Source organism: Cotesia glomerata, linkage group LG7 (assembly GCF_020080835.1).
Source record: "Cotesia glomerata isolate CgM1 linkage group LG7, MPM_Cglom_v2.3, whole genome shotgun sequence".
Classification (NCBI taxonomy): domain Eukaryota; kingdom Metazoa; phylum Arthropoda; class Insecta; order Hymenoptera; family Braconidae; genus Cotesia; species Cotesia glomerata.
In genome coordinates, this window is record NC_058164.1 from 739,479 (window position 1) to 758,509 (window position 19,031).

The following is a 19,031-nucleotide window of genomic DNA, read 5'->3' on the forward strand; positions in this document are numbered from 1 at the left end:
TTATCCGTCAAAATAATTTGTCCCACGATCGTAAGTAGTTTAAATTAGAATTTCATTCGGAGCACTACTTTTTTCTACCTAAGTTTTTTAAGCATACTCATTAATAAATAATACAAATAATTGATTATTTTATAAATATGGCTAGTAGATGATTTTACTGTTTAAATTTTAGATTTTTTTTAATTTTTACAGAATGAAAATCTCGAAAATCTTTTTGTTCTTTTTCATGGTTGGACTCCTATCAGCAGTAACGGGTTATAGATTCAAATTAGCGAGTAATTGTATCAAGGAAGGTCCTGTAAGTACTTTCAGTAAAATAGATAAAAAAAAACTCCAACGTAAATTGTGAATAATTGATAATTTATTTTGGTTTTAGTGTCACGATCCTGAACAATGCTGTTCAAAAAAATGCACAGCTTCCAAATACGCTTGGAGTAAAAAATCATCGTGTACAAAATCATCTTCGTGTACTGAGATATTCTGATTTTACTGGGATAAAAAAAAATATTTTAAAAAATTGTATGGGTTCATTCATTTAAACTAAATATATTATTAATTTAAAAATTAACTTTCAATCTATGATTCAAATTTTTAAAGTCAGTAAAATTAAAATTGGGAATTTTTATTAATTGAATTAATTTTTTTGTTATTAATAAAATTTTATTAAAATAAATTTACTATAAAGTGAAACGTTAAATGTGCAACAATTAAATTTACTTAAAAATTTGAATAATAAAATAACATATTAGAGATTTACAGTGAAAACCGTTTAGAACGACATTGAAGGGACCTCCTGTTAATGGTCGTTATAGCCGACAGTCGTTATAAGTAAAAATTAGCAATGCATAGATTATATTCGAAAACAAACATTTATTAAACTACCCATAAATTAATTTATTCAACACTTTAATAAAATGGTTTTTAATAAAACCACGTATAAATTTCAATACTACATTTAATAACATAATTATTTTTAAAAATAATCAGTTACTTTGTCGGAGAATTATTTTAAGATTGTAACGAAATTGTTTTCTACAACTTGTAAGACCATTAAGGTAGTTCTTTCCCACCCTATAGTTTATGCTACTGCTGTCTTTGTCACTCGCTAGTCTGGCCTCTCTTACGGGCTATTGCTCACTTACTTCCACGCATGACTTTATTTGTTTACTTTACTAGTTTATCAATGATTTCTCAAAAAGTACGTGGTAGGGAATTCCAGAATTTTGTAGGGTAATTATACATGTATTAATCTAAGTAATATATTAATTTTTCGTGAAATTCTTAAAATTTCTTCAATACAAAAATAATAAAACTTCGCGGTTTTCTCTCTCTTCTCCCATACCACCTGTGTAAAAATGTCGTTTTAAATTGCAATTATCTTCGGTTAGACGTGGTAAATCGTCTCTAAATTTTAACAGCGGGTGTATTATGCATTTAAATACTTCTATACGGAGTTTGGGAGATTTCTTGAATTTTTGCTTTTTAGGCCTAACTACCTAAACTAAAATGAAAATTGTGATTCTCATTAATTTGAAGCTGCAAAAGAATTTGATGACATCATAAGTATATTCACTGCAAAACGAATGAAAGTATTTACTGTACTGTGAATTGTACTGTGAATTTGGTCGCTATAAGCAATGTTGTTATAAGCGGTTTTTGGCTTGAGAATTTTATATGTAATAGAGACGGGACTAAAAAATTTCGTTGTAATAACCGACATGTCGCTGTAAACGTTTGACTGTATTTTGAAAATAAAAATTGTGAGAAAATCTTCATGACCGATAGTCAGTACTTGTGCGACATTATCAAGTAAAAGTAAAAGTAATGATAATTGATAATGAAGGTAACATATATTTGATATTACTTTAACATTTATTTTTCAATAATAAATTGTAAAAAAACATTCAAGGTGTAAAAATTAAAAAAAAAACTCTAAAAGAAATTTTTAAAAATATTTTTTAAATATAAATTTATGAATGAAATGAAAAAATTTATTTACTTCTTTTATCAACAAAAATAATCTCAAAATCAAAATAAAAATTAATAATTAATTTACTGATAATTTCTGATAAGTCTAGGGCTAAAAATAAATAATCTTATGGTAATAAATCAATATTAAAGCTTATATAAATATAAATAAATATAATTATATTTATCGCGATACCATTTACCGAGATATCATAATTAGCTTTAAAATTACACAAATACATGAATATTAATTACTGTTAGAAAATTAAAGATAATTTTAATATTAAAAAAAATTTTTTCTTATCGCCGATTAATAAATAGTATTCAAAGAATCAATTTGAATAATAACATGACGGAATTTAAAACTCGATAATATTTAACATAAATACGACAATAATTTCTTTGTTAACAAGACAATAATTACATTTTTACACTCAATATAAACTCCTTTGATATTATTCTTTTATTCCTCACACAAACAAATACCAGCCTCGCTTTAAATCTTTACATTAAAATATACATATTTTAAGAAACTCTAGACTCAATATGCATAATTACAATCCATAATTCTGTTTGGTAATGGAAGCAGATAACCCCTTTCTTCTTTTCAATATTCTATTCCGCGAATATACTTATTCAGGACATTAATTATTAACAGTTATATTAGGGTGTTTTATTTGACACAATAGATCGGTAATTCAAATTTAAAGTCATTAATATTCCAGTGAGTACTGAGTAAATTCCGTTTTAGTCAAACATGATTCGTATATCGAATTGTCGAATGTCAGATCATTAATCTTACTCTCAATACTTCCATTTAATTTATTTGTCTACATACGTACAAGTACAATACGTAAAGAGTCATTAAAAACAAATAATAATAATAATAATAATAAAATTGAAAATTAACTCAATTAAATAAATAAACAGGGTTTTTTTTAATAATAAAAACAATAGCAAAATAATTTGATAAAACAAATCGATAATATAAAGGATAAAGTCATTAATCTTTAAAAGTAATTTAAGTTTACCGTGACGACATCAAAACTTCCCTCTGGCAATCTTTCTTCTCTTTTTATATGTATAAATGCCTTTCGAGAAGAGTCTATACTTAACCGTGTATTCGTCCACAACGGTTATCTTTTTCTCAAACAACCCCTCCAAGTTGTTGAGCTTCGACTTGTCTTTTTTACCAGGCAAGTTAACGCAAAACACTCGCTATATACACGATAATTAATGATCTCGGCGAATCATCTCCCGACAAGTGTTTTATCGCAACTGAACCTAAATAAATAAATTCATTGGGAAAGTCTTTTTACCACGTACATAGAAAAAAAAATTTATTTGAAGCAAGTAAATAGTCTACATTATTAAGAGAATAAGAGAAATTTTGTGTCCAGGATAGTCATATGATAAAATCGGTTTTTTTGGTAAAATTTAGTGTAATTGCAAAGGTCTTGACTTGAATTTGTGCCTTTTCAAGGTTTCATATCATTCTCACCGATAGTTAATTTATTATGATAAGTATTTATAATAATTATGTATCTCTAGATATATAATTAAGAAATAACCTTGTATCTTGTGAACTCTTGACATTTTTAGAGATATAAGCTCATCCCGATGTTACACTTATCAAGAGCTTTTATTAAAGTACCCACATCAATTTTTCAAATTATATATATGAAAAATATATCAAAATTGATGTGGGAACTCAAATGAAAGGTCTTGACGAGTGTTACATCGGGATGAGCTTATATCTTTTAAAATATCATTATTTCCCTAGTAGAAATGATATCGAGTTTTTAGCCAGTAACTAGCCAGTTTGACTAGACTTAAACCAGTAACTGGCCAGTGCAATATCGAGTTTCTGTCAAGTAACTGGCCAGTTTTACTAGAGATCGAGCAAAACATGGCGGCTTTAGTGAAACTGTCAATTTTGAATATTGAGGTTATCAAGGGTTATAAAAAATTGTCAAATAAAATAAAAATAATGTTAAATAAACGATATGATATAAACGTTTCATTTATATTTATTTATATTATAAAATAAATAACATCATTAGACTAATAGAATAATCACAATAAATCTAACATTAAAGTAATTGTTTTTAATTGGAGAAAATTAAAAAAATATTTATTTAGGTTTTTCTACTGCCTTCCCAGTCTTTTGAGTTACTCAAAATTACTCCTACAGCTTGTAATTCACACTGTTTTTTTAATATTTTTTAAAACAACGAGGCGTAAGTACAGACACACACACACTAGTAAAGATACAGTCTCAGTGTGACCAATGTTTATGACTTAGTTGTAGGTATGGCGTGATTTCGAGTTTTTACTCGATATCACTGGCCAGTTACTGGTTTATATCGAGTGAAAACTCGATTATTTCTACTAGGGTTGATAAGATACAATTTCATTCCTTAACTATTGATATTTTTAAGAATATAAGCTCATTTCGATGTTACAATCATCAAGAGCTTTCATTTGAGTACCCACATCAATTTTTCATGTATTTATATATATTACATATATGTATATATGAAAAATATATCAAAAATGCATGTGGGTACTCAAATGAAAGCTCTTGACGAGCGTAACATCGGAATGAGCTTATATTTTTAAAAATGTCAACATTTAAGAAAGAACAGTGCAATTTAATAAAAGCAATTATTTAATAAAGCGAAATTTTATTTATTTATAGTTCACAAGTCACGTCAGTCACATAGTGACTGCAAGGTTGCTAGTAATTATTTAAAAAAAGAATAAATCAATGGAACATCTGTCGAAAGTTTTTGTGGCAAGGTAATAAAAAAAGAGTTGTACCTATTACCGTAATACTAGTTCGATAGAGTAACATAATTATATTTTCATGACAATCATCAGCTTTTTAAAACCTAAAAACTCTATATACATAGACTAGAAGGTATATGTACACATGTGATACAATAGATTAGGCTGTATTTATTATCTACAGTGGCAAAGTCTATAATAAATAGAGGATGGTGTTGGTGATGAACAAATCGCCCGGACATACATGCCGCTTAGCAGTTTTATCTCGGATGAATGAAGAAGAGGCTACGAAAGCTGGAATTTCCGGTTGATTCGGCTCACTAACGATGTAGCGGAGGGTAACTTTTCTCTTATTCTCTCCATATATTATTACCCCGTGGGGCGACAAGTACTGGAAGGATCCTCAGCCTACATACATATAGATATTCTCTACTAATACCTACACCGATGCATCCTGGTATTGTCCTTGCCAATACGATGGGTGCCAATCTGCTCGTCAATCATTTACACAATAATGGACATACACACTCTGCACGACAAATTAGTGAAAACCGTTGGATTGACCATCGAGCCTCTCTTTTCCTCCCTCTCGTCGCCGCTCACTCTTTCTTTCCTTTCAGATTTTTTGTATTCTCTTATGCATTATGTATATCGATGGTTCTATCTTCCGTACGCTTCGACACTTCCTAACACTCGATTTATCAAACAAATAAAAATTCTCGCCGAAAGCGAAAGGGTTTCATTATAGTATTCAAATTACTTTTTTTCTGATATATTTACGAGAATTTTGCATTTAATTGCTCGCTAATACTTGCTCAATTTTTTTTAAACTGACAATTTCTTTGGGCATTTTTGCCGACCGAATATTTTACCAGTACACAGAAAAAAAAAATTAACTTGAATCAAGAAAATAATTTTTTAGAGTTGCATTGTCTTGAATTGAAACTAAAAATTCTTGAATTAAGTAAAATTTTGTTTAAATTAAGGAAAATCTTCAAAACAAGCAACCTTGCAGTCACTATGTGTTTATAAAAAATTTTTATTTTTTATCTATGATCAATTTCAGAGGAATAATTTTCTTAAATAAACTTTTTCATAATACAAAAGCTCGAATGAGGTCAATTATGAAATAAAAAACTCCCAAGACACTCACATCAATCAACAGAGGATATTATTTAAAAGTCTAGAATGATATACCTAATGTACGATCATGAATCTAACATTAACTTTTAAAATTTTATTAATGCGGAATAACCAACAAGATGATTATATTGATCAACAAATATTTAAAGACGACCAACGAGATGAAGATAAAAGGTGAGGTGTGATTGCGTTGGATTTTATATTGCTTTGTAAACGCATTAATATATAAGTTTTTATGTAGTTTGTGATGGATGTGTTGGTCACGGCCGACCTGAGACATACCAGTACGTGAGAATGTAGTTGATAATTTTTTTAATACCACTTGTGGTTATTGGTAAATGTTTCTACATACGTACTGTATCACGTAAAACGTGTAATATATATATATATATATATATAATGTATGATAGTAAAATCATGAGAATTGTCAATCGAAAAAATACAAAATATCTCAACAAAACTCAATAACTAAACTCCTCAGAAGAGAGAAATATTGTGATGTGATGACGACTCAGGCGCGGCTATTCAAACATCCTCCCTTTGCTCAATGCCGCGAGTTTTATTCTTTTATTTCTTATTTTTAATTATCATCTTCGTGGAATTTTAAACTATCATACGTACTGTCGATTCTTCTGTCTACAGTTTGCCTGGGAATTGATTGTTATTTTAAAATAGGGGGATGTTTTTGCAAAGAACATCCACGAGAAAGTATTAAATAAAAGGGGGCAGAATGTAAAATTTACTTACTTTGTATGGGAATTAAACATAATAAGTGTATGGTGTATATTTTATTTGGACTGAAAAAAGCTGTTGAATAATTTTTAGCAAATTGCAGGTTTTTTTTTTTTATGTTTAATAAAAACAGAGTATAAAATATAATGCAGGAGAATGCAAACTAAGAATTAAAAAAAGGTATTGCGTTCGTAAATCATAAAATTTATAATTCTGCTCATATATTCGCGAGTTGATTGACCCTTTGGATGTATAGTTATATAGTTCTGCGCGTTCACAGACTACAATTACGTGTAATTTGTAGTACTAGTAAATGCTACGGCCATCTTGGCTCTCTGCATATACGATCTTTAATACCGGGATACAGGGGTATATATTGTGTGTATAGATATATGCCTATATAGCTCTGTGAAGGTATGGAGAACAAACGATGTGAAGAAGCTGAGTTAAAGACAGCTCAAGAAATTAAGCCTGTACTGCCCGAGATATGGATTACACTCGAGAAATATTTTTATATACATCGAACCGATCTTTTTTGTGATAAATTCTTGTTATTTTATCATACTATTATTGTATGAAAAATTTACAGTCGTAAATCTATTATAGAATTTTCATACTGTCATGGTTTAATTATCCAGATAATTAACTGTGTGAATTAAAATAAAATTTAAATACTACAATGACTATATAAAACTCAATAATTTTATAAATAGTAATTCTTAGAATTGTGTCTAGACAAATTGAAATATTGAATTTAAAATAGCATAAAAATTCTATTGTCTTCAAAATTAAGTCTAAGGAATTTTAAATAATTGAATTACGGTCTCGATAAAGCAGAATTCAGGTATCCGGATTACTGCCTCCTTTTGTACTAAGCTTAATGCTCTTTTGTCCTTACTCATGCGGACTGACAATTTCTCTTACCTGAAAATTGTGTTCCATTAAAAATAAAATATGAAAATAAATTTAGCAGATATTTGATAATTTTAATAATTTTTCTAACAAATAAATTATGACAAAAAATTGACAGAAATTAAAAAAATTAAAATATACAATTTTTTAAAAATATTTTTTTGGAGTAAATTTTTGTTAAATAAAAAAAAAAAATGATCAAGTAACTGCTAATTTTAATGATATTTAAATTAGCAGACACACGATTTACATTTTTTTTTAACAGTAAAATTCGCTCCAAAAAATTATTTTTTTAATTTTTTAAAATTTCTACATGTCAATTTTTTTTCTCTCATTTTTTTCCAAAAATGATTAAATATCTGCTAAATTAATTTTCATTTTTAATGTCATTAAATGATATCAAAGCTATCAACCGCATTTTTTAATTTCATTTAACAAAAAAATTTGTTCCGAAAAATGAAAAAAAAAAATTACATTTTTAATTTATTAAATTTTCTAAATGTCAATTTTTTATTTAGTAATTTATTTATTAGAAAAATTATTAAATATCTACTAAATAAATTTTAATCTTTAATTTTATTAAAATATAACTTTTAACAGCATTCATATTAATTTCGCAATGTCATTCCAATTTCTACTATACCTTATCAGGAAGTACACCCACACTGAGTGAAGATAAGCAAAACTGTCATTGTAAACTCGGCGGTCGACAAGTACAAGAACACATGTATAATTACTTATGTATATATATTCCGTGGGAAAAATATTTTCTTGTCTATTGAATGGTTTTTGACCTTTCTTGCATTGAGAATGATCCATTGTGCCGTCTTAAATCACCTACCAAAATTAACCATAAAATTATTCATAACCTTCCAAAAATCAGCATGTGTTTTTCAGACATCTTAAATTTCCCGCCAAATTTAAATTCATGCCTGGATGTATTGTTAACAGCAATAAATAATAACAATAATAATAATAATTAAACAAATATAAATACATACAGATATAAAAGTTGACATGAAATAAATAATTTTAATATCAGGATCCGAATGAATATATGAAGACAGGGCGTGTCGATGTCGAACAACCTCCCAGCAGCGACAGCCAGCTCCACCTACGAGTGAGGTTGAAATCTCAAAGAGGGGATGTCGGCGCTGGCTCGCTCGGATCCTGTCTCAGACCGTAAGAGACCGTAATCGCGCGCGCATCTGCTGCCAAGTCTTTTACCAGATTTATTATTTAACAGTCGTAATTACTTTCGCTGCATCTCGTATTAATATCACCGAGGTAAGGTCGCAGTTCCGTTTTACTCACACAAATATTTTAAATAAAATTCAAGTACCGCGCTTAAGTACTTGATCGCCGTGAAGTGAACACTGTGTCAGTTTAATAAAATCAAATAAAAATAATGATGATAGTTTAATTAAAATATTAATTAGAAAAATATTAATTTATATTTTCGCGGGTGATTTGTCAAGTTGTTGATTGTAACAGTGGAGCCAATAATTAAAAACAAATGCAACGCATGACTGTTCAGATTCAGACATTGTGTTTTGCCAGTGGATTGTCGTCGTTCTGATATTTACATCCATTTTCTTCATTATAACATCAATAATAGTAATAATAATAATTATTATTATTATTATTGAATATTTATTACTGACGTAAAATTAATCTACACGGAATTAAACCGAGTGAGCCATAAAGTAGTTGTCTGTTAAAAAAATATAATTACTTGTGGAATCTACGTAGAGATCCTGGTAGGACCTAGACGTAGACCTAGTGCATCGTTGACAACCGCGGAGCGGTTACTTATCAGCCAAAATTCGGGTTAAGAACAGAGAACCGTTGCCATCCTACGCGATGGAAATAAGCGACGAGTACCAGGACATGGGGAATCCTGGCGGTGGAGTTGCTATTGCTAACATGCCTATGCATCATCGCCAGACACCGGACAGCTCTGAGGTGAGTTTTTTTATTTTTTTATTTATTATTATTATTATGATAGTTAAATTAGCAGACATTTTTGAATTTTTATAATAAATAATTTATAAAAACTATTTTCAAAATTTTTTTTCATCATAATTTAATTAATATCTAATAATAATAAAATTAGCTGACATCTTTGATTTTTTTATTTTGCTTAATTTAGTAAATTATAACTAAAAAATATTTTTAAAAAATTGCACTTATAGTTTTTAACAAATGAAATAATTTTTTTGCAATTATTTTTTATTAAAAAAATTTTTAGATGTCGGCTAACTTTATTTTCATTAATATTTATATTTAATATCATATCTATATTATAGTTAATTTTATATTAATTAGGGAGCACTTGCTCTAGGATCAAAATTTAATAAATAAATAAAAATAATAAATTTTTAGATGTCTGTTAAATTAAATATTTGGTTTTATTTAAATATTTTAAATATTTTCGCTAAAATTTTTGTTCAATAATTTTTATTTTATTTATCATATTACAGACAAGAGAAATTTTTTCATTAAGTTCCTAGAATCTGCTCGCTAATACTAGACTGTATATAAAATATAACAAGCAAATTCTCGGTATTCAAGAGACAATACAATCTAAACAAAAGTAGAGTTATTTTGTTATTATTGACAGAATTTAAGCAGTTGATTCCAGGAATTAAATGGAATTTATTCAAACTCAATAGAAGGTTTGAGAACATTTTACTTGTTCAAGCAATTGTTATTTTAGTCCCAAATATTTCTGTATTTAAATTTAATCATTAATTCTGAAGAATGAGTTATTAATTTAGTTTAATTGTAAGTAAGGATAATGATTAATGAGAATTGAAATCGATGGAGAGTTGAGAAGGAGAATAAATGAATAAATGAATGGCAGAGTGTCACTGTCAGTTTTCGAGTGCGAATTTGATAAGATGAGACATGCGCCTGATAATCCGCGCGCATTCCCCGGTAAGATACACGAGATACCAGTTCAAAAGCATACGGATTGGTTGGAGTTGATCCCCACGACTGTTAGTCGCGTTCGCGAGATCTCGTCGCGGCGCAAAGGCGGGGATTCCCGAGGTGGCCAATCCGCGACCGGTCAGCGCTCATATATATTACTGATACTTATACTTATGTACTTATATACCGCTACACAAAACACTGATAATAATCATGATAGTAACAATAACAATGATAATAGACGGGCAAATATGTGTACGGTAATTCTTAAGAGTGCGATCACCTATGGATACTTAGTTACCTGTACTGACGCCATCTCGCAATGTCGCATATCACATGCTAGTTTTTTATTTTAATTTACTTTCTTTCTATTCCTGTTTAAGCTAGGAGGATTTTAATGGAGGTTGTCTAGGAGAGCTGGCTCATTTTTAGGCTCCATGCCTAAAGACGATCCGCCGTTTTACGATAGCGCTATTAAAATTTAATAATTAGATTTTGGAGGTAATTTGCTGAAGAATTATCTTCGGTCTCGTGCTAAAAATTGGATGTATTTTTTTTTTTTAAATCTTACGACCTGGGTGTCTAAATTTTATTCAAATTTAAATTAATTTTTTTTTTATTAATAATTAATTTTGAATATTAAATTAGAGTTCAAATAGTTTTTGATAAAAAAATTTAGAGCACAAAAAAATTAAAGAATTTTTTTCAAATAATTTTTAATAAAAAATTTGGAGCACAAAAAAAATTGAAGAATTTTATTAGTTGAAAATTTTACATGTATAGAAATAGTTATTTGCAAACTATTTCTATACATGTAAATAATTATCATATTGTCCTTTTACATGTCTATTCGTTAACTATTGAATTTACATTTTACCATATCATCTAAAGTTCTAAAGGGATAATTATTATTTGAAACCGTGACGTGACATATTATATACTCTTGATTTGATTTTAATTCGATAAGATATAAATAAATACATACATCCATGCATTTACTCACACACTCATATAAAATATCCATCTGAAATGATGAACATAAAGTAACTCCATAATATATTTATCTTGCGTGCCAGAAATTACATTTAATTTCAAAATAAAAAAATACACGATCATACATATTTAAAATTTACCAACACATTATCCATCTTTTGTTCTCCGGTTCACATTTGCAAATTGCTCACCTGCATCGAATTCATATTTAGTTTAGGGATAATAGATTTTTTTTATTTTAAATAATTAAATTGAGCTTCCTCCAAAATTGAATTCATATAAAATAAAAATAAAAAATAAAAAATAAAAAAAAAGAATATTTTATAAGTTTTATAAAATCCGCGAATAGTCGCGTTTCATTCGCGTAGGCGGCTATAAAACCGGCGGTCATTGTGTCGCTGAGTGAGATCCTTATCCAGCTCTCTGGATGATATCGCCGGAGGGTCGTAAACGTACAGACATAGATGTAACATACATATATCTATGTATGTATAGATATATAAATATATAGACATACAGAGGTCTGCATGCATGTAGATTCATCGCGGTAGGGGATCACGTTCTGGTGGGAGCTGAATAAAAAAGTAACCGTGAGCTTCGGGATTGGCTCCAAAGGCTTTGTAGCCATCACGCCCACTTTTATATATTTCTCTACTTGCAGTATACAAGTAAAGTGCGCAATCTCATTCAATACCTTACATACACTTACACTGCTTATACAGATTTTTATCTGAGCAATAAAAAATGCCAATTATTTTTTTTCATTTCAACTTTTTGCTTTTCCAGTTAATCAGATTTAAATGTCACTATAAATTTTTTAAACATTTATACTTTTTAAAAAATATTATTTATGGTCCCAGAGCGTAATTATCTTTAGTGTTATTTAACGCACCGAAAGATTTACATTAGAGGCGGCTAAAGTCGCTCCAATTTTTCCGACATTTTTAATAATTCTTAGTTTAATTTTGATTAATAATTAAATTAGAAAGCGACAATGAGAACAGTGAAGAAATGTTATTGTTACTCTTATTATTACTATTGTTGTTATATTTGGAGCAGGAGTTTGTAGTGTAGGAGAAAAAGTTCTGTTTGTTGTCGTCCTCAAGTCAAGTGGGGAACTCGGATGGTTAGCGACCCAATTGGCTCGCACCCCTGCCTGGAAAAAGGTACCCCGCTTGCTTATACCACTGGGGCTTATAAATAAAAGCAGCTACCGCCAATGCGCGGTGGTCGTTCCCGGTTCATTCTTCCTTTTCTCCATTCTTCAAATCTTTCCTTTATTTACTCATTCGAAACCTGGCCCCGGAAAAAATGAGTCGCCGACGTGTAGACTGCGTCAAATAAAATTCAAACCTCCAGGTATATGAACAGAGACGTCTACACCTATACATATATATTTATATATAATGTATAATAGACCCTCGGCACGAGCCAGTCCTCGTTAACGTGTCGCTGATGTTCTGCCGATTTATCGGTGTTTTTTAAAATTCAACTCATCGCCGCCTTCTTTATTCAAAGGAAAATTTAATTGATGATAAATAAATGTTTTTCAAATGATTACTATTGAAAAGTTTAGCTGCTCTATTTTTAAATAATAATTTACAATTCTTAAATTTTTTTAATTTAATTTATATAAGAAAGAACATTTTTTTTATGCTATAAATTAATGAAAAAAAAATTTTTTCAGAAATTTTTTGAATCAATTATTAAAAAATAAATTTTTTTACACTCTAAATTAATAAAATAATTTAATTTAGACGTAGAAAATTTATTAAAAATAAATTTATAAGAAAAAAAAAAATCAGATTATTTACTTTAGTAATAAAAAAAAATGGAGCAGTATTAAAAACATTTTGCGTCAAATAAATTTTATTTTTTTTTTTAAAGAAATCTTCTGAATGAATTATTAAAAAATAAATTTTTGTTTACTCTAATTTGATTTAGATATAGAAAATTTATTAACAAAAAATCTATAAGAAAAAAAAATCAGATTATTTATTTAAGTTAAAAAAATAAATGCAGCAGTATTAAAAAATTTCAATTTTTTTTTAAAGAAATCATTTGAAATAATTATTAAAAAATAAATTTTTTTTTAGACTTGAGGGCAAATAAAATCAGAGGTGTGTAATGTAAAGATGGCTAATGGAATCGAGACGAAATGGTCGATTATTAATATTAATACAAAAGTCTGGATATAGGTATATGCGTGTATATATAAGTACTTAAGGTTGAATATTTAATTTGAGGCATGGGTTTCTCAACTCTTGTGTTGGTACTGTCGTGGTTATATCGTGTCCTAAGTAAACTGGCGTGATGGCCAGTTGCTCCGGTGAAAAGATGAAACGGGTTTCTTCGAACTCGTGCAAACAACCTAACCAAGAATATCAAGAAGACGAGGCAGAGGTTGAGGCACAGGCAGAAGAGACCTGGCCCGTATGGGAGACGAGACATTATCAACTAAACCGAAGAGAGACGTTTGCACGACCGGCCCTTGTTGACTTATTAACTTTACTCGCTTTACTCTGGCTATCCACTGTTTACAGTCGACGCTCTCTGTATTTGACGATTTTACACAGCTCTTATGGATAAGGACGAGTCAAATACAGAGAATGGTCCTGTACGGGCGAGTCAAATACAGAGAGCGTTGACTGTAGTTATTTTTCTTCCTCCTCCACCACTACACATTATTATATTATGTTTAAAGATCTTTAATTTCTCCCATCCTCCTTAATACCTGTCCGTTCGGTTTGACTTGCTCGACGATGAGCCAGAGTCTTAAAACTCGTACCAAAGCTCAAGTGCTCGCGGGTCGCCGGGTCATCGACACATCGACGTTTCTCCGAATTCGAATACATATTATATCGCTTCTATTCAATATTCTTCTTTTTTATCAAAGTTCCGCAAAGGATCGCTCAGATTTTCCGAGAACTCTTCTGTCCTATCCGGAAACCACTCAACCTTGATGAAATAATAACAATATAATAGGAATAGAAGAAGGAAATAGAAGAAGGGCAGGGATATAATAACTGAAAAATGTCTCATCTCAAAATCCACCGAGCAAGTCTATTATACAGGAGGAAATTTTTATTTGTATTTTAAATCGGCTTAGGCTCTCCATTTTCCAGATATGCTTGCGGTCTCCAGTCCCGGCCACTCTCCAAAGATCATCGGAAAAATCTAAAACCGAAAAATACAACCCAAAACGTTTATATTAGTTTTTCTGACAACCCCCTTGCTCTTTTACTTCCTGTTGAATTTCACAGAAGTGTTTACCATCTCAGGCATTTCTTTGTGGGAAAATATTTATAATAATAATAATAATAATAATAATAATAATAAATATACAAATATCAGGTAATTGAATCAAAAAAAATTTTCGGACAAAATAATTATGGAAAAAAAAAAAAAATAACGGAGCAATAGTTTATTGTTTTATAATTTTACGGATTATTTTTACAATAAAATTTTAATGCACCAACATAATAAATGTATAGACCGTACATGTGAAGATAACCCGTACGTTCAATGTACTGTCGTGTATCATGCGCATAAACCTTTACTTCACTTAACTTTATTTATTTTTTGCAAGCACACACACTCGGCTTGTCCATGTGTATGTAAATATATGTGCTCAATACATTGATACATGTACACATATAACGAAATGGATGCACAAGTACGTCGACAGCTGTAACAGCTATACATTGGACGTATCATTATCCTCACCGGTGTACCTAGATAACGTTGTTGCAATCGGCGCAATTATTTTTTTACGATCCAACGCCAAGGCTTATAATATCCTCTGAAAACTATTAATACGCTCTCTTGTCCTCTCAGGGGTCTACCATCGATTCTCTCTCTTTCTTTCGGACTTGTAACTCGCTCGGTTTATTTTTTACCCGGCTCGGCTGCAAGAACTGAGAAACCGGCGAATTATTTCCACTTTATGCCGGTAACCAGTAACCTCAATACACGAATTATTTTTTTCCGATTGTATATCTGTGCTGTTTATTAGTTGTAATTATATAAATTTACATTTGCATATGCTAAAATATACATAGATATTGAGATTAACTGACGAGCAGTTAAAAAATTGTTTTTTAAATTCGACAATTATTTTAATTAATTTTGATGGAAGTTTTACTTGGAGATGGAAATTTTTTCAACTTCCTGACTCTCGGGGATATAAATAAATTTATTAAATGCAGCTGAGATTTTTCTGGTACATGTATTATAACTATTTTTATTATAAGGTTGTCCTATGGTATATACCATGACGGAGTAAAAGTATAAGTATTAGCTAGGGAAAGAAAAATCTTGGAGCGATCGGAAACATACGGTCGGCACGTGCTTTACCACCCCTTGCTATCTCATCTTTCAGCCAGTGACACTCAGTTTAAATAAAATTTTATTTTTCATTCTTACTTTCATTGAATTATTTATTGAATGTTATTTATACGTCAATAAAAAAATAATAAATTTTAGCAATATTTACCGAGATGTCCATTATTTATAGTCAGTGACGGGTGATGTGTATGAATTATGACTCAATATACTTTATTTTATATTAATATATTTTCTTAATAATTTCTAGTCTGTATAAGTAATTAGTCATAGAGTGACAACATTACTTATATATTATATGAGTTAAGTTTAAGTGTGAGATTGTGATTGACAATCAAAGGTCACTTTAAAAACTTTAAACGTCATTTTTGTCAGATAATAATCTACTATGCATGTTTTATTTTTAATAGATATATACATATATATATATATATAACATTCTAGTCTGAGCGATAAATCTTTTTTATAAATTTATTTGACTCATTGTTTTGATAAAATAACAAAAATATGTTAATTTTTTATTTTTTAAATTTTCAAAAGATAAAATTATAATTTATAATTTAAAGGAATATTTTTCTTAAAAATTGCCATTTAATTGTAATACTTAAATATTTAGTAGAATTTTTATTTTTAAAATTTAAAACGGTATTTCCGGTACAAAAGAAAATCGTAAAGTAAATTTATGAGTCTACCTGAAATTTAATAAAAGGACTAAATTTTAGAAGTATAAAAGTGTTCGCGTCGTGACATTGAGCAAAAAAAAATAATGTCGTAGATAATAAATAAATAAATAATAATAATAAATAAACTGGAATGCGTTACGAAATGAATATCAAGAAAACTTTCATAAAATAAAATTTGTTTTATACCGATTAATAACAAGTCTCAGTAATAAATAATTACTTTTATAAAAAAATCAGGTTTGTAATTAAATAATTATAGGAATAAAATAAAATGTCAGTACATTTTATAGCTCAAATAATTCAAACGCTAAGCAGGATAGAAATAAATAATCGTGAGTTATTGAAAATAATTATTAATTGAGAGAAAATATAATGGAAGATTATTTGCAACTATTGATGAGTTAATAATAATGTTAGTTAATAAAGGTGAGATATTGAAAGGCTATAAGCTGAGATTTTAAAAATCAGAAACGGTGTATAAATAATAATAAAAATTTAGTATTAAAGTATTAACATCAAGAATGATTACAAGCTTACAGAGACATCATTGTCACACTGGAATAGACAATTAGCAGTAAATTAGTATGCGCTGTACACATACCCGATAATAAAATGTTGAATATTATAATGATTGCAGCGGATTTTACAATAGCTTACCTGACCACAAATTATTAATTTAATGACCACCTCTCAATGCGTTCTCGTCCGGAAGGAGATTATTACTTGCTTAAGTTACAATCCTATGGATACATACCAATATTGTAATATTGTATTGGTTTCATATCCATTTATATTTATATTTATATTCATACATCTATAAATATTTAATTCAAAAGTACGTAACCGCGTGATAAATTCGCCTTTTTATAATCAATCATTATTTCCCGACACAAAATTTAAATAAATATTGATAATTTTCATTTTACACGTGTACTGAAAATATAATAATTAAAATATTATTTTTTAAAGTAAAAATTGAAAATTTTCATTATAACAACAAAAGAAGCTTAAGGCTAAAAATAAGACGAGTGACCAAACGTAAGCTTGTAGTCTGTTCTCAATATTATATGATACATGGAGGTACTGACCAAGAGACTGCATTCGCTCGTAAACGCGTCTCGTATTTCCAAAGGTTATAGACATCGCACCGGTATATAAACGTCCAATCCTATATACTTATACACTTTTGCCCCTATATAATAAGAACATGTATCATCTGAAGATTTTCTCGAGATACCATCAGTTCTTTAATTATTATCATAGTAATAATTATTATAATTTACAATGGAGAAAAAAAAAATTGACGTTTCGATTTTTGAAAGATCGAAAGCGAAAATAGAATATTCGCCGACACCTGTAGCCCACGAACCGACTGGCCTTATCCCCTAGCCCATATAATAATACAACAGTTAATGCATATAAACTCTAAGCAGACAACACGGGGCCAGACGAATTTTATAGTCTGTTCTTCGGGTTTGAAATTTTAATAGCCGAATTCTTCGGTCTACACATCAACTTAAAAATATTTATATTTTTTTATTTTTAATTATTTTTTTAACTTTGTTATTTTTTAAAAATATAATATTAAACCTTAAATATTTGCGAGCAATCGTCAAGACGATGATGTTATTAAATATCGACTTGAGGGTTCCAGTAACTTGATTAGTCGCATTATTGGTATCGGATAATATGCAGGCGAAGGGGTTCCTACCATATTACTAACAGAATCCGTACGACATCGTCTCGTATACGCATTTGATATTATTATTACCCCTCGAGCTTATAATATTCAATCATTACATTACTTGCGTGATTTTATATTGTATTATATTATTAAAAAAAGTATAGAAATACGCGAAGACTCTCCAGTGCAATAGTTTTGTTGAATCAGTTATTAGCTATTCTTATTTTCATTTTAATTAAATTCAGTATATTAATTAAATAACTTAATTACAAGAGAATTATACTTTAAAAATATATGCTTAGAGTTTCACGTGAGAAGTATAAAACGATTAAATATTTTCTTGTGGAAAAAAAATTTTTATATTTTAATATAATACGTTATCAATGCGTTTAATGTTAACTAGAACATGCAATATTATTATTTATTTATTTAGTTTTTTTTTTTTTTTCTTTTTTTTTTTTTTTTTCTTTTTTTATGTTGATGATTGCTCGGTACTTAATGTAGACGCACAATAAGGAAAATAGGTATTGTAGTTTATACAAAATTTTTATATATATAAAAATAATAAATAATGTATTATAATTTATAAAAGATCACGCAAGACAAGGCGTCTGCATGAATTGAGTGGACGAGGTCGCGTGTACTCACTGACATCAACTTATTTTTTTTATTTCATTTAAAATATTCATTTTATTTTTTATTTGCGAATTTAAGAAGCTAATTAATTTAAATAATTAAAAATTTACGGTTAATAGTTAATAGTCAATAATTATTAATAATGTTTGTAGAGATGGAGAAAGCGAGGACCACCCACACCTTTAGTGGTCGTATATATATTCACTCGTAGG

At 28.9% G+C, this 19,031-nt stretch overlaps 1 protein-coding gene and 1 long non-coding RNA gene across 6 annotated transcripts in view; one reads left to right on the top strand and one right to left on the bottom strand.

Moving 5' to 3' along the window:
- Positions 1-2,971: 2,971 nt before the first annotated feature.
- LOC123269060 lies at positions 2,972-8,396 on the bottom strand. Its single transcript, XR_006510347.1, has 3 exons — positions 8,189-8,396; positions 7,455-7,557; positions 2,972-3,252 (listed from the first exon to the last, which is right to left on the bottom strand). It is a non-coding gene; the product is annotated as an uncharacterized LOC123269060 (long non-coding RNA).
- A 312-nt stretch (positions 8,397-8,708) lies between these two features.
- LOC123268561 (protein dead ringer) overlaps positions 8,709-19,031 on the top strand; it is a 73,867-nt gene continuing 63,544 nt past the window's right edge. For all 5 annotated transcript variants that reach the window (XM_044733740.1, XM_044733734.1, XM_044733736.1 and 2 more), the window contains exon 1: positions 8,709-9,510. In XM_044733740.1, coding sequence (XP_044589675.1) covers positions 9,409-9,510 — 102 coding nt within the window. In that variant the 5' untranslated portion in view covers positions 8,709-9,408. The remainder of the gene's footprint in view (positions 9,511-19,031) is intronic.